Here is a 22,893-nt window from a genome sequence, read left to right as displayed (position 1 = left end):
TAATGGACCGGAACCAGCGTTCTACTCATTTAATGGATCCGAACCAGCGTTTTCTTCATTTAGAGGACAGGAACCATAGTTTTGTTCGTTTAATGGACCGGAACCAACGTTCTGTTCTTTAAGGTATCCAAACCAGCGTTCTGTTCATTTAATGGATCCGAACCAGCGTTCTGTTCATTTAACGGACCGGAAGCAGCGTTCTGCTCATTTAATGGATCCGAAGCAGCGTTCTGTTCATTTAATGGACCGGAACCAACGTTCTGTTCATTTAATGTATCCGAACCAGCGTTCTGCTCTTTTAACGGACCGGAACCAGCGTTCTGCTCATTTAATGGACCGGAACCAGCGTTCTGCTCATTTAATGGATCCGAACCAGCGTTTTGTTCATTTAGAGGACAGGAACCAGCGTTTTGTTCGTTTAATGGACCGGAACCAACGTTCTGTTCTTTAAGGTATCAGAACCAGCGTTCTGTTCATTTAAGGGATCCGAACCAGCGTTCTGTTCATTTAATGGACCGGAACCAGCATTCTGTTCATTTATTGGATCCGAACCAGCGTTCTGCTAATTTAAAGGACCGGAACCAGCATTCTGTTCATTTAATGGACCGGAACCAGCGTTCTGTTCATTTTAAGGATCCGAACCAGCGTTCTGCTAATTTAATGGACCGGAACCAGCGTTCTCTTCATTTAATGGATCCGAACCAGCGTTCTGTTCATTTAATGGACCAGAACCAGCGTTGTTCACTTAATGGATCCGAACCACCGTTCTATTCATTTAATGGACCGGAACCAGCGTTGTTCACTTAATGGATCCGAACCAGCGTTCTGTTCATTTAATGGACCGGAACCTGCGTTCTGCTCATTTATTGGACCGGAACCAGCGTTCTGTCCTTTTGTTGGATCCGAACCAGCGTTCTGCTCATTTAACGGACCGGAACCAACGTTCTGGTCATTTAATGGACCGGAACCAGTATTCTGTTCATTTAACGGACCGGAACCAGCGTTCTGCTCATTTAATGGATCCGAAGCAGCGTTCTGTTCATTTAATAGACCGGAACCAACGTTCTGTTCATTTAATGTATCCGAACCAGCGTTCTGCTCTTTTAACGTACCGGAACCAGCGTTCTACTCTTTTAATGGACCGGAACCAGTGTTCTGCTCATTTAATGGATCCGAACCAGCGTTTTGTTCATTTAGAGGACAGGAACCAGCGTTTTGTTCGTTTAATGGACCGGAACCAACGTTCTGTTCTTTAATGGTCCGGAACCAGCGTTGTTCACTTAACGGATCCGAACCAGCGTTCTTTTCATTTAACGGACCGGAACCAGCGTTCTGTTCATTTAACGGACCGGAACCAGCGTTCTGTTCATTTAATGGATCCGAACCAGCGTTCTGTTCATTTTAATGACCGGAACCAGCGTTCTGTTCATTTAATGGACCGGAACCAGTATTCTGATCTTTTAATGGACCGGAACCAGTGTTCTGTTCGTTTAATGGACAGGAACCAGCGTTTTGTTCGTTTAATGGACCGGAACCAATGTTCTGTTCTTTAACGTATCCGAACCAGCGTTCTGTTCGTTTAATGGATCCGAACCAGCGTTCTGCTAATTTAATGTACCGGAACCAGCGTTCTCTTCATTTAACGTATACCGAACCAGCGTTCTGCTCTTTTAACGGACCGGAACCAGCGTTCTGCTCATTTAATGGATCCGAACCAGCGTTTTGTTCATTTAGAGGACAGGAACCAACGTTGTGTTCTTTAAGGTATCCGAACCAACGTTGTGTTCTTTAAGGTATCCGAACCAGCGTTCTGTTCATTTAATGGATCCGAACCACCGTTCTGTTCATTTAATGGACTGGAACCAGCATTGTTCACTTAATGGATCCGAACTAGCGTTCTGTTCATTTAATGGACCGGAACATGTGTTCTGCTCATTTAGTGGACCTGAACCAGCGTTCCGTCCTTTTGTTGGATCCGAACCAGCGTTCTGCTCATTTAACGGACCGGAACCAACGTTCTGGTCATTTAATGGACCGGAACCAGCGTTCTGTTCATTTTAAGTATCCGAACCAGCGTTCTGCTAATTTAATGGACCGGAACCAGCGTTCTCTTCATTTAACGTATCCGAACCAGCGTTCTGCTCTTTTAACGGACCGGAACCAGCGTTCTGCTCATTTAATGGATCCGAACCACCGTTCTGTTCATTTAATGGACCAGAACCAGCGTTGTTCACTTAATGGATCCGAACCACCGTTCTGTTCATTTAATGGACCGGAACCAGCGTTGTTCACTTAATGGATCCGAACCAGCGTTCTGTTCATTTAAAGGACCAGAACCTGCGTTCTGCTCATTTATTGGACCGGAACCAGCGTTCTGTCCTTTTGTTGGATCCGAACCAGCGTTCTGCTCATTTAACGGACCGGAACCAACGTTCTGGTCATTTCATGGACCGCAACCAGTATTCTGTTCATTTAACGGACCGGAACCAGCGTTCTGCTCATTTAATGGATCCGAAGCAGCGTTCTGTTCATTTAATAGACCGGAACCAACGTTCTGTTCATTTAATGTATCCGAACCAGCGTTCTGCTCTTTTAATGGACCGGAACCAGCGTTCTACTCATGTAATGGACCTGAACCAGCGTTCTGATCTTTTAACGTACCGGAACCAGCGTTCTGCTCTTTTAATGGACCGGAACCAGCGTTCTGCTCATTTAATGGATCCGAACCAGCGTTTTGTTCATTTAGAGGACAGGAACCAGCGTTTTGTTCGTTTAATGGACCGGAACCAGCGTTCTGTTCATTTTAATGACCGGAACCAGCGTTCTGTTCATTTAATGGACCGGAACCAGTATTCTGTTAGTTTAATGGACAGGAACCAGCGTTTTTTTCGTTTAATGGACCGGAACCAACGTTCTGTTCTTTAACGTATCCGAACCAGTGTTCTGTTCGTTTAATGGATCCGAACCAACGTTCTGCTAATTTAATGGACCGGAACCAGCGTTCTCTTCATTTAACGTATCCGAACCAGCGTTCTGCTCTTTTAACGGACCGGAACCAGCGTTCTGCTCATTTAATGGATCCGAACCAGCGTTTTGTTCATTTAGAGGACAGGAACCAACGTTGTGTTCTTTAAGGTATCCGAACCAGCGTTCTGTTCATTTAATGGATCCGAACCAGCGTTCTGTTCATTTAATGGACCAGAACCAGCGTTCTGCTAATTTAATGGATCCGAACCACCGTTCTGTTCATTTAATGGACCGGAACCAGCATTGTTCACTTAATGGATCCGAACTAGCGTTCTGTTCATTTAATGGACCGGAACCTGTGTTCTGCTCATTTAGTGGACTTGAACCAGCGTTCTGTCCTTTTGTTGGATCCGAACCAGCGTTCTGCTCATTTAACGGACCGGAACTAACGTTCTGGTCATTTAATGGACCGGAACCAGTGTTCTGTTCATTTAATGGACCGGAACCAGCGTTTTGTTCGTTTAATGGACCCGGAACCAATGTTCTGTTCTTTAAGTTATCCAAACCAACGTTCTGTTCATTTAATGTATCCGAACCAGCGTTCTGCTCTTTTAACGGACCGGAAACAGCGTTCTGCTCATTTAATGGACCGGAACCAGCGTTCTACTCATTTAATGGATCCGAACCAGCGTTTTGTTCATTTAGAGGACAGGAACCATAGTTTTGTTCGTTTAATGGACCGGAACCAACGTTCTGTTCTTTAAGGTATCCGAACCAGCGTTCTGTTCATTTAATGGATCCGAACCAGCGTTCTGTTCATTTAACGGACCGGAAGCAGCGTTCTGCTCATTTAATGGATTCGAAGCAGCGTTCTGTTCATTTAATGGACCGGAACCAACGTTCTGTTCATTTAATGTATCCGAACCAGCGTTCTGCCCTTTTAACGGACCGGAACCAGCGTTCTGCTCATTTAATGGACCGGAACCAGCGTTCTGCTCATTTAATGGATCCGAACCAGCGTTTTGTTCATTTAGAGGACAGGAACCAGCGTTTTGTTCGTTTAATGGACCGGAACCAACGTTCTGTTCTTTAAGGTATCAGAACCAGCGTTCTGTTCATTTAAGGGATCCGAACCAGCGTTCTGTTCATTTAATGGACCGGAACCAGCGTTCTGTTCATTTTAAGGACCGGAACCGTGTCTCGTGTGCCTAATGTCTCTCGTGTCTCTCGTGTGTCTCGTGTCTCTCGTGTGTCTCGTGTCTCTCGTGTCTCTCGTGTGTCTCGTGTCTCTCGTGTGTCTCTCATGCCTCGTGTCTCTCGTGTGTCTTGTGTCTCTCGTGTCTCGTGTCTCTCGTGTGCCTCGTGTCTCTCGTGTGTCTCCTGTCTCTCGTGTGTCTCGTGTGTCTCCTGTCTCTCGTGTGCCTCGTGTGTCTCGTGTGTCTCCTGTCTCTCGTGTGTCTCGTGTCTCTCGCGTCTCTCGTGTGCCTCGTGCCTCTCGTGTGTCTCCTGTCTCTCGTGTCTCTCGTGTCTTGTGTCTCTCGTGTCTCTCGTGTCTCGTGTGTCTCGTGTGTCTCCTGTCTCTCATGTGTCTCGTGTGCCTCGTGTCTCTCGTGTGTCTCCTGTCTCTCGTGTCTCTCGTGTGCCTCGTGTCTCTCGTGTGTCTCGTGTCTCTCGTGTGTCTCGTGTGCCTAATGTCTCTCGTGTCTCTCGTGCGTCTCGTGTGCCTAATGTCTCTCGTGTCTCTCGTGTGTCTCGTGTCTCTCGTGTGTCTCGTGTGCCTAATGTCTCTCGTGTGCCTAATGTCTCTCGTGTCTCTCGTGTGTCTCGTGTCTCTCGTGTGTCTCGTGTCTCTCGTGTCTCTCGTGTGCCTAATGTTTCTCGTGTCTCTCGTGTCTCTCGTGTGTCTCGTGTGCCTAATGTCTCTCGTGTGTCTCGTGTCTCTCGTGTCTCTCGTGTGTCTCGTGTCTCTCGTGTGTCTCGTGTGTCTCGTGTCTCTCGTGTCTCTCATGTGTCTCGTGTCTCTCGTGTGTCTCGTGTCTCTCGTGTGTCTCGTGTCTCTCGTGTGTCTCGTGTGCCTAATGTCTCTCGTGTGCCTAATGTCTCTCGTGTCTCTCGTGTGTCTCGTGTCTCTCGTGTCTCTCGTGTGCCTAATGTCTCTCGTGTCTCTCGTGTGTCTCGTGTGTCTCGTGTGCCTAATGTCTCTCGTGTCTCTCGTGTGTCTCGTGTCTCTCGTGTGCCTAATGTCTCTCGTGTCTCTCGTGTGCCTCGTGTCTCTCGTGTGTCTCCTGTCTCTCGTGTCTCTCGTGTCTTGTGTCTCTCGTGTCTCTCGTGTCTCGTGTGTCTCCTGTCTCTCGTGTGTCTCGTGTGCCTCGTGTCTCTCGTGTGTCTCCTGTCTCTCGTGTCTCTCGTGTGCCTCGTGTCTCTCGTGTGTCTCGTGTCTCTCGTGTGTCTCGTGTGTCTCGTGTGCCTAATGTCTCTCGTGTCTGTCGTGCGTCTCGTGTGCCTAATGTCTCTCGTGTCTCTCGTGTGTCTCGTGTGCCTAATGTCTCTCGTGGCTCTCGTGTGTCTCGTGTCTCTCGTGTGTCTCGTGTCTCTCGTGTCTCTCGTGTCTCTCGTGTCTCTCGTGTGCCTAATGTCTCTCGTGTCTCTCGTGTCTCTCGTGTGTCTCGTGTCTCTCGTGTGTCTCGTGTCTCTCGTGTGTCTCGTGTCTCTCGTGTCTCTCGTGTGTCTCGTGTCTCTCGTGTGTCTCGTGTCTCTCGTGTCTCTCTTGTGCCTAATGTCTCTCGTGTGTCTCGTGTCTCTCGTGTCTCTCATGTGTCTCGTGTCTCTCGTGTCTCTCGTGTCTCTCATGTGTCTCGTGTCTCTCGTGTCTCTCGTGTCTCTCATGTGTCTCGTGTCTCTCGTGTGTCTCGTGTCTCTCGTGTCTCTCATGTGTCTCGTGTCTCTCGTGTGTCTCGTGTCTCTCGTGTGCCTCGTGTCTCTCGTGTGTCTTGTGTCTCTCGTGTCTCGTGTCTCTCGTGTGCCTCGTGTCTCTCGTGTGTCTCCTGTCTCTCGTGTGTCTCGTGTGTCTCCTGTCTCTCGTGTGTCTCGTGTCTCTCGCGTCTCTCGTGTGCCTCGCGTCTCTCGTGTGTCTCCTGTCTCTCGTGTCTCTCGTGTCTTGTGTCTCTCGTGTCTCTCGTGTCTCGTGTGTCTCGTGTTTCTCCTGTCTCTCGTGTGTCTCGTGTGCCTCGTGTCTCTCGTGTGTCTCCTGTCTCTCGTGTCTCTCGTGTGCCTCGTGTCTCTCGTGTGCCTCGTGTCTCTCGTGTGTCTCGTGTCTCTCGTGTGTCTCGTGTGTCTCGTGTGCCTAATGTCTCTCGTGTCTCTCGTGCGTCTCGTGTGCCTAATGTCTCTCGTGTCTCTCGTGTGTCTCGTGTCTCTCGTGTGTCTCGTGTCTCTCGTGTGTCTCGTGTGCCTAATGTCTCTCGTGTGTCTCGTGTCTTTCGTGTCTCTCGTGTGCCTAATGTCTCTCGTGTCTCTCGTGTCTCTCGTGTGTCTCGTGTCTCTCGTGTGTCTCGTGTCTCTCGTGTCTCTCGTGTGTCTCGTGTCTCTCGTGTGTCTCGTGTCTCTCGTGTGTCTCGTGTGCCTAATGTCTCTCGTGTGCCTAAAGTCTCTCGTGTCTCTCGTGTGTCTCGTGTCTCTCGTGTGTCTCGTGTCTCTCGTGTCTCTCGTGTGCCTAATGTCTCTCGTGTCTCTCGTGTGTCTCGTGTGTCTCGTGTGCCTAATGTCTCTAGTGTCTCTCGTGTCTCTCGTGTGTCTCGTGTCTCTCGTGTGTCTCATGTCTCTCGTGTGTCTCGTGTCTCTCGTGTGTCTCTCGTGCCTCGTGTCTCTCGTGTGTCTTGTGTCTCTCGTGTCTCGTATCTCTCGTGTGCCTCGTGTCTCTCGTGTGTCTCCTGTCTCTCGTGTGTCTCCTGTCTCTCGTGTGCCTCGTGTGTCTCGTGTGTCTCCTGTCTCTCGTGTGTCTCGTGTCTCTCGCGTCTCTCGTGTGCCTCGTGTCTGTCGTGTGTCTCCTGTCTCTCGTGTCTCTCGTGTCTTGTGTCTCTCGTGTCTCTCGTGTCTCGTGTGTCTCCTGTCTCTCGTGTGTCTCGTGTGCCTCGTGTCTCTCGTGTGTCTCCTGTCTCTCGTGTCTCTCATGTGTCTCGTGTCTCTCGTGTGTCTCGTGTCTCTCGTGTCTCTCGTGTCTCTCGTGTGCCTAATGTCTCTCGTGTGTCTCGTGTCTCTCGTGTCTCTCATGTGTCTCGTGTCTCTCGTGTCTCTCATGTGTCTCGTGTCTCTCGTGTGTCTCGTGTCTCTCGTGTCTCTCATGTGTCTCGTGTCTCTCGTGTCTCTCATGTGTCTCGTGTCTCTCGTGTGCCTCGTGTCTCTCGTGTGTCTTGTGTCTCTCGTGTCTCTCGTGTGCCTCGTGTCTCTCGTGTGTCTCCTGTCTCTCGTGTGTCTCGTGTGCCTCGTGTGTCTCCTGTCTCTCGTGTGTCTCGTGTCTCTCGCGTCTCTCGTGTGCCTCGCGTCTCTCGTGTGTCTCCTGTCTCTCGTGTCTCTCGTGTCTTGTGTCTCTCGTGTCTCTCGTGTCTCGTGTGTCTCGTGTGTCTCCTGTCTCTCGTGTGTCTCGTGTGCCTCGTGTCTCTCGTGTGTCTCCTGTCTCTCGTGTCTCTCGTGTGCCTCGTGTCTCTCGTGTGCCTCGTGTCTCTCGTGTGTCTCGTGTCTCTCGTGTGTCTCGTGTGTCTCGTGTGCCTAATGTCTCTCGTGTCTCTCGTGCGTCTCGTGTGCCTAATGTCTCTCGTGTCTCTCGTGTGTCTCGTGTCTCTCGTGTGTCTCGTGTCTCTCGTGTGTCTCGTGTCTCTCGTGTGTCTCGTGTGCCTAATGTCTCTCGTGTGTCTCGTGTCTCTCGTGTCTCTCGTGTCTCTCGTGTGCCTAATGTCTCTCGTGTCTCTCGTGTCTCTCGTGTGTCTCGTGTGCCTAATGTCTCTCGTGTGTCTCGTGTCTCTCGTGTCTCTCGTGTGCCTAATGTCTCTCGTGTCTCTCGTGTCTCTCGTGTGTCTCGTGTGCCTAATGTCTCTCGTGTCTCTCGTGTCTCTCGTGTGTCTCGTGTCTCTCGTGTGTCTCGTGTCTCTCGTGTGTCTCGTGTCTCTCGTGTGTCTCGTGTGCCTAATGTCTCTCGTGTGTCTCGTGTCTCTCGTGTCTCTCGTGTGCCTAATGTCTCTCGTGTCTCTCGTGTCTCTCGTGTGTCTCGTGTGCCTAATGTCTCTCGTGTCTCTCGTGTGTCTCGTGTCTCTCGTGTGTCTCGTGTCTCTCGTGTGTCTCGTGTCTCTCGTGTCTCTCGTGTCTCTCATGTGTCTCGTGTCTCTCGTGTGTCTCGTGTCTCTCGTGTGTCTCGTGTCTCTCGTGTGTCTCGTGTGCCTAATGTCTCTCGTGTGTCTCGTGTCTCTCGTGTCTCTCGTGTGCCTAATGTCTCTCGTGTCTCTCGTGTGTCTCGTGTGCCTAATGTCTCTCGTGTCTCTCGTGTGTCTCGTGTCTCTCGTGTCTCTCGTGTCTCTCGTGTCTCTCGTGTCTCTCATGTGTCTCGTGTCTCTCGTGTGTCTCGTGTCTCTCGTGTCTCTCGTGTGCCTAATGTCTCTCGTGTCTCTCGTGTCTCTCGTGTGTCTCGTGTGCCTAATGTCTCTCGTGTCTCTCGTGTGTCTCGTGTCTCTCGTGTGTCTCGTGTCTCTCGTGTGTCTCGTGTCTCTCATGTGTCTCGTGTCTCTCATGTGTCTCGTGTCTCTCGTGTGTCTCGTGTCTCTCGTGTGTCTCGTGTCTCTCGTGTCTCTCGTGTCTCTCATGTGTCTCATGTCTCTCATGTGTCTCGTGTCTCTCGTGTCTCTCGTGTGTCTCGTGTCTCTCGTGTCTCTCGTGTGCCTAATGTCTCTCGTGTCTCTCGTGTCTCTCGTGTGTCTCGTGTGCCTAATGTCTCTCGTGTCTCTCGTGTGTCTCGTGTCTCTCGTGTGTCTCGTGTCTCTCGTGTCTCTCGTGTCTCTCATGTGTCTCGTGTCTTGTGTCTCTCGTGTCTCTCGTGTCTCGTGTGTCTCCTGTCTCTCGTGTGTCTCGTGTGCCTCGTGTCTCTCGTGTGCCTCGTGTCTCTCGTGTGTCTTGTGTCTCTCGTGTCTCGTGTCTCTCGTGTGCCTCGTGTCTCTCGTGTGTCTCCTGTCTCTCGTGTGTCTCGTGTGCCTAATGTCTCTCGTGTCTCTCGTGTGTCTCGTGTCTCTCGTGTGTCTCGTGTCTCTCGTGTCTCTCGTGTCTCTCATGTGTCTCGTGTCTTGTGTCTCTCGTGTCTCTCGTGTCTCGTGTGTCTCCTGTCTCTCGTGTGTCTCGTGTGCCTCGTGTCTCTCGTGTGCCTCGTGTCTCTCGTGTGTCTTGTGTCTCTCGTGTCTCGTGTCTCTCGTGTGCCTCGTGTCTCTCGTGTGTCTCCTGTCTCTCGTGTGTCTCGTGTGCCTCGTGTGTCTCCTGTCTCTCGTGTGTCTCGTGTCTCTCGCGTCTCTCGTGTGCCTCGCGTCTCTCGTGTGTCTCCTGTCTCTCGTGTCTCTCGTGTCTTGTGTCTCTCGTGTCTCTCGTGTCTCGTGTGTCTCGTGTGTCTCCTGTCTCTCGTGTGTCTCGTGTGCCTCGTGTCTCTCGTGTGTCTCCTGTCTCTCGTGTCTCTCGTGTGCCTCGTGTCTCTCGTGTGCCTCGTGTCTCTCGTGTGTCTCGTGTCTCTCGTGTGTCTCGTGTGTCTCGTGTGCCTAATGTCTCTCGTGTCTCTCGTGCGTCTCGTGTGCCTAATGTCTCTCGTGTCTCTCGTGTGTCTCGTGTCTCTCGTGTGTCTCGTGTCTCTCGTGTGTCTCGTGTGCCTAATGTCTCTCGTGTGTCTCGTGTCTCTCGTGTCTCTCGTGTCTCTCGTGTGCCTAATGTCTCTCGTGTCTCTCGTGTCTCTCGTGTGTCTCGTGTGCCTAATGTCTCTCGTGTGTCTCGTGTCTCTCGTGTCTCTCGTGTGCCTAATGTCTCTCGTGTCTCTCGTGTCTCTCGTGTGTCTCGTGTGCCTAATGTCTCTCGTGTCTCTCGTGTCTCTCGTGTGTCTCGTGTCTCTCGTGTGTCTCGTGTCTCTCGTGTGTCTCGTGTCTCTCGTGTGTCTCGTGTGCCTAATGTCTCTCGTGTGTCTCGTGTCTCTCGTGTCTCTCGTGTGCCTAATGTCTCTCGTGTCTCTCGTGTCTCTCGTGTGTCTCGTGTGCCTAATGTCTCTCGTGTCTCTCGTGTGTCTCGTGTCTCTCGTGTGTCTCGTGTCTCTCGTGTGTCTCGTGTCTCTCGTGTCTCTCGTGTCTCTCATGTGTCTCGTGTCTCTCGTGTGTCTCGTGTCTCTCGTGTGTCTCGTGTCTCTCGTGTGTCTCGTGTGCCTAATGTCTCTCATGTGTCTCGTGTCTCTCGTGTCTCTCGTGTGCCTAATGTCTCTCGTGTCTCTCGTGTCTCTCGTGTGTCTCGTGTGCCTAATGTCTCTCGTGTCTCTCGTGTGTCTCGTGTCTCTCGTGTCTCTCGTGTCTCTCGTGTCTCTCATGTGTCTCGTGTCTCTCGTGTGTCTCGTGTCTCTCGTGTCTCTCGTGTGCCTAATGTCTCTCGTGTCTCTCGTGTCTCTCGTGTGTCTCGTGTGCCTAATGTCTCTCGTGTCTCTCGTGTGTCTCGTGTCTCTCGTGTGTCTCGTGTCTCTCGTGTGTCTCGTGTCTCTCGTGTGTCTCGTGTCTCTCATGTGTCTCGTGTCTCTCGTGTGTCTCGTGTCTCTCGTGTGTCTCGTGTCTCTCGTGTCTCTCGTGTCTCTCATGTGTCTCGTGTCTCTCATGTGTCTCGTGTCTCTCGTGTCTCTCGTGTGTCTCGTGTCTCTCGTGTCTCTCGTGTGCCTAATGTCTCTCGTGTCTCTCGTGTCTCTCGTGTGTCTCGTGTGCCTAATGTCTCTCGTGTCTCTCGTGTGTCTCGTGTCTCTCGTGTGTCTCGTGTCTCTCGTGTCTCTCGTGTCTCTCATGTGTCTCGTGTCTCTCATGTGTCTCGTGTCTCTCGTGTGTCTCGTGTCTCTCGTGTGTCTCGTGTCTCTCGTGTCTCTCGTGTCTCTCATGTGTCTCGTGTCGCTCATGTGTCTCGTGTCTCTCGTGTGTCTCGTGTCTCTCGTGTGTCTCGTGTCTGGAGTGGCCTTTCTGTTACTCAGCGCTCCGTTAAAGACGCCGAGCTTCATTTGGTCCCAAAGAAACACACTCGTTCACCGGCTCGCTCTCTCTTTTCCCCACTCTCTCTCTTTTCCCCTCTCCAGCTCTGTCAGCTGGTGAGATGCATTGCGGTTAATTCATGAATCCCATTCAGCATCGGTGTTAAGGCTGAGTCATATCCATCTTTTGTTCTGACGTTTGGAACAGCACTCAGTAATACTGACTCCACGCTGAAGTCACGGAGTGTTTCCAGTTATTAGTCTGACTGAAAATGTTATGTTAGAGTCAAAATGGATCTCCGTCATGCACAAGTACTTTCATCATACGAGTCCCATGACAGAGGCTGCGTCCCCCAGAGGATCTTTTTTGGATAAACAGGCATTAGTGATGCAGGAATGAAACTGCTCTTCTGGAGATGACACGCTGGCTGTCAGCGCCCTGCGTGCATTCAGTGGTTCAGGTTATTTCAGACGATCCAGCAGTCAATTTCTGCAAATCTAACCTTTCTTGAATGAATGTGGTCATTCAAATTGTGCCCCAATGTTTGAGTACTAAACATGTCATTCAATAGCTGTGGACATGAATCTTCTGCCACTCCATAACCGTCTCCACTCCGTGAGGAAGACTATGTACCAGATTTTGGAGGTAGGCTGCAGAGATTAAGTCTCATTCAGCTAAAAGTGGCAAAAATGTGGCAAAAGTACAATGGAAATATTGCAAATAACAGAAAGGTGAAATGCATGAAGTGGTTGACTGAAGAGATGAAAGTTCGCAGTAGACTAAAGTATCAGATCTGGGAGGAGTGATTCAATCTTCCTCAGAGTAATGACAGAAATAATGTGTTTTCAATTATCTCATTTTGATGTGCCTTCACTCACATCACCCAACAGTACTGTCATCACTATTACACAACCAGCTGTTCAGTTATTTGAGGTGACCACAATCATTTTACATAATCATTAGAATAATTTCCATCCATGTGTGTGAAGACAGTTGGATGAAACACACATGTCCTGTATCACCATTTCCACCATTTGATGTTTGACTGGTGCTTTTGTAATGACATCGTCATGTTCCGCCGCCTCCCTCTGCTGAGGTTTAATGGCACGAGTGCAGAATTAACGGCACCATCACATGTTCTTTATTCAGCAGTTTTGTTTCAGTAATACTCTTTGTATAAATAAGTTGTTATTTATGTCATATCTGTCCTGTGCCAGGCAACATTTTTTAATGATTGTGCATTGTCATCACCAACATGAGCTCTCTAATCAGTGAAGTAGCCTAAAAGTCCAACATGTCAAGAGGAAAATATGTTATTTTACCATAAGTTGCTAGTTAGATCTAAATGATCATTATCAAGAAATAGAATTTAAGTTAATAAATAACTTAATAAAAAGATTTTGTAAGCCACAAAGACATCAGATTTGAGCTGAAAGGACTAATGATTATTTTTTGTTTCGGTCTATTATTGTGTTATGAGCCTTTATGAATGAGGTTGTGTGTATATCGTCTGCACGAAGTGTTACAGTAAACTTTGTAGTGTTACTGTCCACCTTAAAGACGGCCGCCACTTAGTATGAGTACAGTTCTCTTTGCTCTGCTTTTGTCTTTTCCTAAAGCCTTATATTTTGAACACATCTTTCTTTGACCTCATGACATTTTCTATCAATAGTAGAGGACATAAGGCATAATTAATTAATTATTATTATTATTATTATTATTAATTACTCACCGCAACCCCTGACTTTTAGAACCTGCTATTTCCCAAAATGTAATGCAAAAACATCTTAAATGAAACCCTTCCACTTTCCTAAATGCTCATCTTCCAAAGCCCATGCCTATAGTTTGAAGTGAAATGTTAGATAACTCCAGTGACATCATCAGTTATGTATCAAACTGTGGAGAACTCCCTCAATAGTGTCACATAACCCTAAATAAAGTGTTAAAGTAAATGAACAGTGGAATGCCCCTTTAAAACAGGAACAGCCATATAAAGTAGATGATATTCCCTCCGTACAGGACAAGCAACCAGAATTATAACTTTTCAAAAGGTTTGCTGTGAACCTTCTAGTTACCGCGAGAGCGGAGCACATCTCTATAAAATGAGCTGTAGGATGGGACTCTTTCATTTTGCCTGCGTCCTCCTCCGTGCTCCCTCGCGGTTTCTGATGAAGACGAGGCGTAATTGATTCAAAGCTTAAACCCGTGCCCGGGAGACGGCTTGGTTTTCAGAAGTAATGGAGCAACAGAGAAGAGACGCAGGGAGAGCTGAAGCAGACACCGGGGAAGTGGAGCACTTTTTCCACTCCATGTTTGGGATGATGCATGAAACAGAACTTCTTCCGAGATGAGCCACAAGATGGCGCTATGAAGTAGTCCCCAGCTCAGCACTGCACAGGCTCAGATGGAGAAGTTGCTGTGGATGTCATGAGTTTTGTTTCAGAGAGGGGAGGGATGGAGCTTCCTTCCCTCCCCTCTCTGAAACTGTTGGCCCGATCACATCGTTGATACTTTCTTGGTCTCATCACAAACATCTCAACTCAACTTTAAAGCTTCTACAGCTCCTTTTTTTTTGGTCATGTCACTCATCCCTCTGCTGCATATGTGGATGATACGGGCAGGAAATGTTCAACTTTATCTTCAAACATACTGTACATCTGAACACACACGTGCACGTTGAAGAAGGCAGTGAACTCCTGAATAAGCACGTAAGGAGGAAAGCCCCACGCGAAGCTCCTAAAATAGACACGCACACGTGCCAGGCATGATAAAGCTATCAACCTAAAGTTAGTATTCCTCAAATACACCATGAGACAGACGTTTCCCAAGAGAGGCACAAAGAGGCTGTGTGTGCAGGGAGAGAGAGAGAGAGAGAGAGAGAGAGAGAGAGAGAGAGTGTGTGTGTGTGTGTGTGTGTGTTCACGCAGACTGCAGGCGGGGGGGATGGTCGGGGAGCTGGTAGACAAGAGTGCATTTGGTATTCAGCCGTGCCCAGTATTTATCTGTCTGCTGGCTGTCTAGTCTGGTCTGGCCTGTTAGTGGTGTCACCCTGCCTGCTTCCCGGGGGACTAAACTGACGCTCCAGACAGACTGTGCAGTGTGTGTGTGTGTGTGTGTGTGTGTGTGTGTGTGTGTGTGTGTGTGTGTGTGTGTGTGTGTGACCTCACATCAAGACAAAAAAAAATGCTCCTGAGTGTCTGGATTGATATTTCTGCTTTAGCTGACAACACAGCAGCACCTCAATTTGCTGCTTCAATAAAATTATGACAGCTGCCAGGCGTTTGTAAATTGCGTCGGGGTCACGCGTCTCTTCTTTCTTTTTTTTTCCTTCCAGAAGTGTCAGTTCGCTCATGGAGGAGTGTGGAATCCATTGGAAACCGCCGTCAAGGAAAATATTTTTGCATGATTGGATATAGAAGTTGGCTAGTGATGCGGCACTTAATGCACAACATCTGCTGGAGGTCTTTGCTTTTCCCATTTATCTATTTTCATTCACAGAGGTCCATTTCATTTTATTGCCTCTGGTTACTGGTGTCTTCAGAATGAAAATGGTCAAACTGCAGCCATTTCTCATATTTCAGTCAAAGTATAGCCTCTGTGTATGAGATTTAGTTACTTTTATGAATTGCAGAAGGGTTTGCAGGAGAGGAGGCCACTGATCAGAACCATCATCAACAGAATATTCTCTCTTTGTCCTGTGCACAAATAAAGTGAAAATCAAACTGAGCTTGTTTTGTTGCAAGGCCCCCTGGGAGTTTTTCAGTGTTCATACGCAGTAAACTGTGTTTCTATGGAACAAGGTGCTCTGATCCATCTCAAGGTCCTGCAGTTGGCAGCAGGCTGTCTTTATATTTAACAGTACCAACATGCCATGGCCTACTTCTGAGAACTCCAGCCATCATCGCTGGTTTTACAAATTATTACTGGTAGCATCAGGAAATGTTCTGACATAATGCACTTTTAAAACATCCAGAGAGGAAATAATCAGGTTAACATTCATCTGTGAGAGTGGAAGAGTGCAGGCAAGTCTATAAGCCCTGCTGGTGGCCACCACTTGGTTGAGTTGAGCCCACAACACAGGAGAATCAATGATGTAACAACCACCCCACCCCACCCCACCCCACCACACAAACACAATTTACCTGCACCCACATTCACAACCCAACCCACAACAACCTCAATTATTCTGTCTTTGTCCTGTGCACAAATGAAGTCAAAGTCAATTTACTCAGCAGGAGGGTCACCTGGAAGCTCCGTGGTGACCTTGCATGGTCCCTCAACCATAGTTTGGGAAATTTCTGGTCTAGAGCAGTCTAGAGAGGCATTCAGAGCGTCTCTCAGATCTGAACAGGCTACTTTATTTATAGACTGCAGACTGTCCTGGTCTAGAGTGTGTGTGTGTGTGTGTGTGTGTGTGTGTGTGTGTGTGTGTGTGTGTGTGTGTGTGTGTGATTCAGACGGGATGTGTAGGGGGGGAGCAGTGGAGGGGGGTCTTGCCCCTGAACCACAGCCTGGTGCAGGGGTCACCTCAAGGTTAGCCCCTTCAAAGAGCGTCTCATTGGCTGCGGCCGCTGTAACAAGGGAGTGAAACTCGAAGCACCCTCACCAACCAGTCCCCCCTCTCCCCCACCACCACCACCCTCCCCAAATAACACACCAGACCGAACCCCCCTCCAACACCAACCTGCTCTGCTCTCCCACAGCCATTGTCAACCATGACCCAGCCGTCTGCTAGCTTTCTGAGCCCCCCCCCCCCCACCTCCCACTAACACCACTCACACTAACACCTTGTCACCCCTGTCCCATCCTCTCCCCAATGCTGCTTTCAAGTCCTCCTAGTACAGCCCTGTTTCCTAGTGATGTGTATCAAAGTCAATGCAAATGATTATGAGCTCATAATTTACTGTGCTGGGTAACACTACAAATAATCAACTACATATTTAGTTAAGATTTTAAGTAAAGTGTTTTTCAAAATGCATTATTCAGCATTTTTTAAGACCACAGACTTAAAAGCAACGCTATACCTTACACATTTTATTGTTTAAGAATATCAAGTATGATAACGGATGTGTGTAATGAGCTGATATCAGACAGCATCACACACATCAACAGAAACACATTCTGCATAAACAGAACAGACTTTTAACACTTTTCTTGTCTTAGCCCCTTAAGCTACTGGATGTGACAGATGTAAGGACAAAATGAGCCTCAGTATAAATGATTCATATGGCCTATTTCTGTTTGATGTGAATAAAAAAGTAGTGAGGTTGAAACTGTGGGAAATTTGAGTCCTGACCAGTGTTTCACAGGGAAGTGGATATTTTACAGGCAGGTGTTGGAGCATGTGGTGTTTTGTGATGTGTTGGGCTGGCTGAAGTCAGAACCGTGGTATTTCCGTGTGCTCCTGAAGGCAGCACCCCTCTTTCCGCCCCTCGCTGTCCCTCCTCTGGAGCACTATGATTGGTCGGAGTAGCAGTCTGTCAGTTTGTGGGCGGAGCGTAAGGCCGCTGGGTCTGCTCCGCTTTAGCAGGGAAGGACAGCTGCTCAGCGGCGGAGGAAGGACGGAAACAACTCGACAATGCGTTGGCCGCGGTAACGGCTGCTCCCCGGTCGCCTCCTCGTTCACTCTCCAGACAAACATGGCGTGAGAACAGCCGCGGGGAAATAACTGCGAAACTGTCGGAGTTACTCGTCGCGGCGGACCCTGCTGCCGCTGCCTGGAAGTTTTCTGTTGTTTTCCCGTCGGGGGCCCCGACGGTGGCGGCGGCTCTCTCCCCGGAGCGGTGTCCCGGTCAGCCCAGCCCCATGCAAAACCTAACGGCCCCTGGCGGCCCCGGCAACTCCAATGTCACCTGCTCCTGCAACTGCACCGCTTCCCAGCCACAGGGAATGGAGATATGTGAGTAACACTAGCTGCTCCTCGGAAGGTCTCCTGACCTTAAAAAGCTGCCGGCAGACTTCAGAGCCGAATCCGTTTTATGTGCTCTCTGGAGCGGAGCAACAGAAGGAGAACAAACCGCACTTAGTATTCATCCAACACCAGAAACCAATTGTGCTGTTAACTGGCGGCGGGCTGCTTCCTCCTGTCCACTAATTCTGCTGTCAGGATGTCTGACAGAAACTTTAAAGCTCCTGGTGGTGTTCACAACCTCTTAAATGTCTTTATTTGTCCCGAGGTGTCTCTATTTGTCCCGACGTGTCTCTGCAGCACACAGTCCTGAGTTTACACTGCTGCTATCACTCGTTTGGAAGCTCGTATGTTTGTCATTAATATTACATGGTTATACTCAACAGTTCGCTCAGTCAAACGTGTTATGGGTTCACATTGGACATGTTAATGGTTCGGCTTTTGTAATATATTACACATTTACTGCAGTCCGTTTTTAACACGTGTACTGTGAGTTTAACTGAACTATTTCTTCTCATTTGAAGTTGGTTTCATATTAAAACTAATCACATCATGTGTAGTGACTGCAGACTGCATTTGCTCTGAGACACCACACAGGGTTAAATAGTTGTTGGCCTGTCAGCACAGACAGGAAACGATGGAATGGTATGTTATGTCTGTCTGGTGAGACTATCAGAACCAGCTCACAGAACTATCAGAACCAGCTCACAGAACTATCAGAACCAGCTCACAAAGAACTATCAGAACCAGCTCACAAAGAACTATCAGAACCAGCTCACAAAGAACTATCAGAACCAGCTCACAGAACTATCAGAACCAGCTCACACAACTATCAGAACCAGCTCACAAAGAACTATCAGAACCAGCTCACAGAACTATCAGAACCAGCTCACACAACTATCAGAACCAGCTCACAAAGAACTATCACGACCAGCTCACAGAACTATCAGAACCAGCTCACACAACTATCAGAACCAGCTCACACAACTATCAGAACCAGCTCACAAAGAACTATCACGACCAGCTCACAGAACTATCAGAACCAGCTCACAGAACTATCAGAACCAGCTCACAGAACTATCAGAACCAGCTCAGAGAACTATCAGAACCAGCTCACAAAGAACTATCATGACCAGCTCACAGAACTATCAGAACCAGCTCAGAGAACTATCAGAACCAGCTCACAGAACTATCAGGACCAGCTCACAGAACTATCAGAACCAGCTCACAAAGAACTATCAGAACCAGCTCAGAGAGAACTATCAGAACCAGCTCACAAAGAACTATCACGACCAGATCACAGAACTATCAGAACCAGCTCAGAGAACTATCAGAACCAGCTCACAGAACTATCAGAACCAGCTCACAGAACTATCACGACCAGATCACAGAACTATCAGAACCAGCTCACAGAACTATCAGAACCAGCTCACAAAGAACTATCACGACCAGATCACAGAACTATCACGACCAGCTCAGAGAACTATCAGAACCAGCTCACAGAACTATCAGAACCAGCTCAAAGAACTATCAGAACCAGCTCACAGAACTATCAGAACCAGCTCACAAAGAACTATCATGACCAGCTCACAGAACTATCAGAACCAGCTCACAGAACTATCAGAACCAGCTCACAAAGAACTATCACGACCAGATCACAGAACTATCAGGACCAGCTCACAGAACTATCAGGACCAGCTCACAAAGAACTATCAGGACCAGCTCACAGAGAACTATCAGGACCAGCTCACATAGAACTATCAGTCCCAGCTCACAGAGAACTATCAGTACCAGCTAAGAAAACTATCAGTACCAGTTAAGAAAACCATCGGTACCCGTTCAGAGAACTATCAGGACCAGCTCACAGAGAACTATCAGGACCAGCTCACAGAGAACTATCAGGACCAGCTCACAGAGAACTATCAGAACCAGCTCACAGAGAACTATCAGGACCAGCTCACAGAAAACCATCAGGACAAGCTCAGAGAACTACCAGGACCAGCTCGGAGAACTATCAGTACCAGCTCACAGAGAACTATCAGTACCAGAACTATCACAGAACCATCTCACAGAGAACTATCAGTACCAGCTAAGAAAACTATCAGTACCAGTTCAGAGAACTATCAGTACCAGCTCACAGAGAACTATCAGTACCAGAACTATCACAGAACCATCTCACAGAGAGCTATCAGTACCAGCTAAGAAAACTATCGGTACCAGTTCAGAGACCTATCAGTACCAGCTCACAGAGACCTATCAGTACCAGCTGACAGAAAACTATTAGTACCAGCTCAGAGAACTATCAGTACCAGAACTATCAGAACCAGCTCAGAGAACTATCAGAACCAGCTCACAGAACTATCAGAACCAGCTCACAAAGAACTATCACGACCAGATCACAGAACTATCAGAACCAGCTCAGAGAACTATCAGAACCAGCTCACAGAACTATGAGAACCAGCTCAAAGAACTATCAGAACCAGCTCACAGAACTATCAGAACCAGCTCACAAAGAACTATCAGGACCAGCTCACAGAACTATCAGAACCAGCTCACAAAGAACTATCACGACCAGATCACAGAACTATCAGGACCAGCTCACAAAGAACTATCAGGACCAGCTCACAGAGAACTATCAGGACCAGCTCACAGAACTATCAGAACCAGCTCACAAAGAACTATCAGGACCAGCTCAGAGAACTATCAGTACCAGAACTATTAGTACCAGCTCACAGAGAACTATCAGTACCAGCTCTGCCCTGATGCTGCCGCCTGCTACAACCACTGTAGAGGCTTCTCTTTAGGACTGAGGCAGACAGACAGATAGGCAGGTAGACAGGTAGAAATGCAGAGGACGCTAGGCAGTGAGTGCACTGTATATATGCAGTGTGACAGACAGGCAAGCAGACAGATAGATAGGCAGGCAGGCATACAGACAGACAGACAGACAGACAGGAAGGCAGGCAGATAGACAGACAGACAGACAGACAGGCGAAGACAAATAAACAGCAGACAGGCAGACAGGCGGTAGATTCACAAGCAGGCAGCCAGACAAGTACTGACAGAGATATAAACAGAGATTTGGACGGACACACTAGCAGCCAGACAGGCAGATATATTGACAGACAGACATGCAGACACACAGATGAGCTACAGACGTACAGACAGACGGACAGGCCGAGTTACAGTGATGTGTAATTTCCATCGAGGCCTCGGCCAGCCGGCAACATGAGGTGAACGCAGGATATTAGATTTAGATTTGGCAGCAGAGTGTGGTTGTGCTGACGCCACATTGTAACCAAGAAGTGTGTGTGTGTGTGTGTGTGTGTGTGTGTGTGTGTGTGTGTGTGTGTGTGTGTGTGTGTGTGTGTGTGTCAGACAGGCTGGTGGTCCACCATTCGTTTTCTGTGGCATCATCGTATTGCTGGCCAGGAAAAAGACACACAGGCATGAAGTGATCAGCTGATCGAGCAGCGGCCTCCAGATCATGCAGGAGGACGTTCTCTGACTTCTAACCTGAGCAGTGCTGCAAACAAGTCTAATGATTGCTTTGGTTGACACTTGCAGATTATTAAACTACAAAACAAACTGCGTAGTATATGTAGTGTTATGCATGAGTGATCGATTAGTACTTTGAATAAATGCTGGCCTGATATTTTCTCTGCATTTCTGGTCATCTGAATGTCTCACTAGTTGGAGGGAGCTCCATTCACAAGTGGTTTGAAATAGCTGTGTCCTACTGTAGTGGCCATCTGATTTGAAAAGAGCTCTTGTTTGTTGGCTGTGTTGTCATGCAGACTCGGCAAGGCTGAATAATGCAGCTCATGCTTTGATGATTTCCCTGGCTGAAGAAAAGAGCTACAGTCTGCCTCTTTTCTTTTTTCTCCTTTTTTTTTTTTTTTTTGAAGCTGAGCAGGCCGTCTCACTGGTGTGTTTCCTCTTTTATTCAGAGGAGGATGAAAATTGAAAGGGACTATGAACATAGAGGGATCACAGCGCAGACAGTGTGTCAAGGCCAGCAACTGAACCTCATCCTACACACTGGGATTCACATGTAGCATTTGAAAGGCAAAGACCTTTTAACAAGTGTTCGTCTCGAACTGTTGCTGTGCTTGGATTCATTGTGTAGTGCAGGTCTCCTGTATTGTACATGTGGTATTAGAGAAGTCCTGTGGTCAGACAACAGCAGTTCTCCGTGTGCATTATTCAGATTTAACCTGTCTGACAGAAGAGGCTGAGATTCACTCTCCTGGTTGACCACAGAGATAACGACTATTTACTGTACTCATTGTTCAGTGAAGGGAGACACAACAGGTATGTGTTCTGCAAACATTTTCCACTCTTCAGGCATTTAATTTCCTATTGACTCTTTCCGCTATCTCTCTTATACTGTACGCCAACTGCATGAAGTCATTTCACCTGTGCTAAATGCAAATACCCATTTACTCATTGAAGGGACGTCATTCTGAGCACGGTGCAGTGGTGTGTTTTATGATATGGATTCGAGAAGATTCTGTAAAAAGCTGAACTGACAATCAGGAAAATTTAATTTGAAAAGTAGGATTTAAGACTATTTTGTTTTGGTCAATATCAGGAGGTGCTGCATGCTGGTGTAATATCAGGAGGTGCTGCATGCTGGTGTAATATCAGAAGGTGCTGCATGCTGGTGTAATATCAGGAGGTGCTGCATGCTGGTGTAATATCAGGAGGTGCTGCATGCTGGTGTAATATCAGGAGGTGCTGCATGTTGGTGTAATATCAGGAGGTGCTGCATGCTGGTGTAATATCAGAAGGTGCTGCATGCTGGTGTAATATCAGGAGGTGCTGCATGCTGGTGTAATATCAGGAGGTGCTGCATGCTGGTGTAATATCAGGAGGTGCTGCATGCTGGTGTAATATCAGGAGGTGCTGCATGCTGGTGTAATATCAGGAGGTGCTGGCCAAATGCAGGCACTGGACATACAAAAGAAGGGTTTATGTTGTGCAGGAAGCCACTTTATTTTCAGCTTGTGCTTTCAGGTCAAGAACACACAATATCTGTGTCTGGCAAGTTGGCCACCGTGTCAGATGATTATAGAGTTCGCTGACAGACTCCACGTTGATCCGTGACCAGTCATACCTGAGTGATGTCATGAGGCAGCAGGCCCGACGTCAGGAAACAAGAACAGGGGCGTATGGAAACGGGGAGAGGACTATGTACTGCCCGTGGGTTGTCCTCTGGGTTGTCCTCTGGGTTCTCCCCTGGGTTGTCCCCTGGTTTGTCCTCTGGGTTGTCCCGTGGGTTGCCCCCTGGGTTGTCCTCTGGGTTGTCCCGTGGGTTGTCCCGTGGGTTGTCCTCTAGGTTGTCCCCTGGGTTGTCCTCTGGGTTGTCCCGTGGGTTGTCCTCTAGGTTGTCCCCTGGGTTGTCCTCTGGGTTGTCCCGTGGGTTGTCCCGTGGGTTGTCCTCTAGGTTGTCCCCTGGGTTGTCCTCTGGGTTGTCCCGTGGGTTGTCCTCTGGGTTGTCCCGTGGGTTGTCCCCTGGGTTGTCCTCTGGGTTGTCCCGTGGGTTGTCCCGTGGGTTGTCCTCTAGGTTGTCCCCTGGGTTGTCCTCTGGGTTGTCCCGTGGGTTGTCCTCTGGGTTGTCCCGTGGGTTGTCCCGTGGGTTGTCCTCTAGGTTGTCCCCTGGGTTGTCCTCTGGGTTGTCCCGTGGGTTGTCCTCTAGGTTGTCCCCTGGGTTGTCCTCTGGGTTGTCCCGTGGGTTGTCCCGTGGGTTGTCCTCTAGGTTGTCCCCTGGGTTGTCCTCTGGGTTGTCCC

At 48.6% G+C, this 22,893-nt stretch overlaps 1 protein-coding gene across 1 annotated transcript in view; it reads left to right on the top strand.

Annotated features, from left to right (window-relative positions):
* The first annotated feature begins 16,701 nt into the window (after window positions 1-16,701).
* LOC138193836 (low-density lipoprotein receptor class A domain-containing protein 4-like) overlaps window positions 16,702-22,893 on the top strand; it is a 69,672-nt gene continuing 63,480 nt past the window's right edge. Inside the window, 1 exon segment of the mRNA XM_069142085.1 lies at window positions 16,702-17,091. Coding sequence (XP_068998186.1) covers window positions 16,998-17,091 — 94 coding nt within the window. The 5' untranslated portion in view covers window positions 16,702-16,997.

This window comes from Embiotoca jacksoni, unplaced genomic scaffold, assembly GCF_022577435.1.
Source record: "Embiotoca jacksoni isolate LCO1_2020_lvr unplaced genomic scaffold, fEmbJac1.0.p SCAF_97, whole genome shotgun sequence".
Classification (NCBI taxonomy): domain Eukaryota; kingdom Metazoa; phylum Chordata; class Actinopteri; family Embiotocidae; genus Embiotoca; species Embiotoca jacksoni.
The sequence above is the reverse complement of the archived record's forward strand: the minus strand, read 5'-3'. Positions and strand labels throughout refer to the sequence as shown.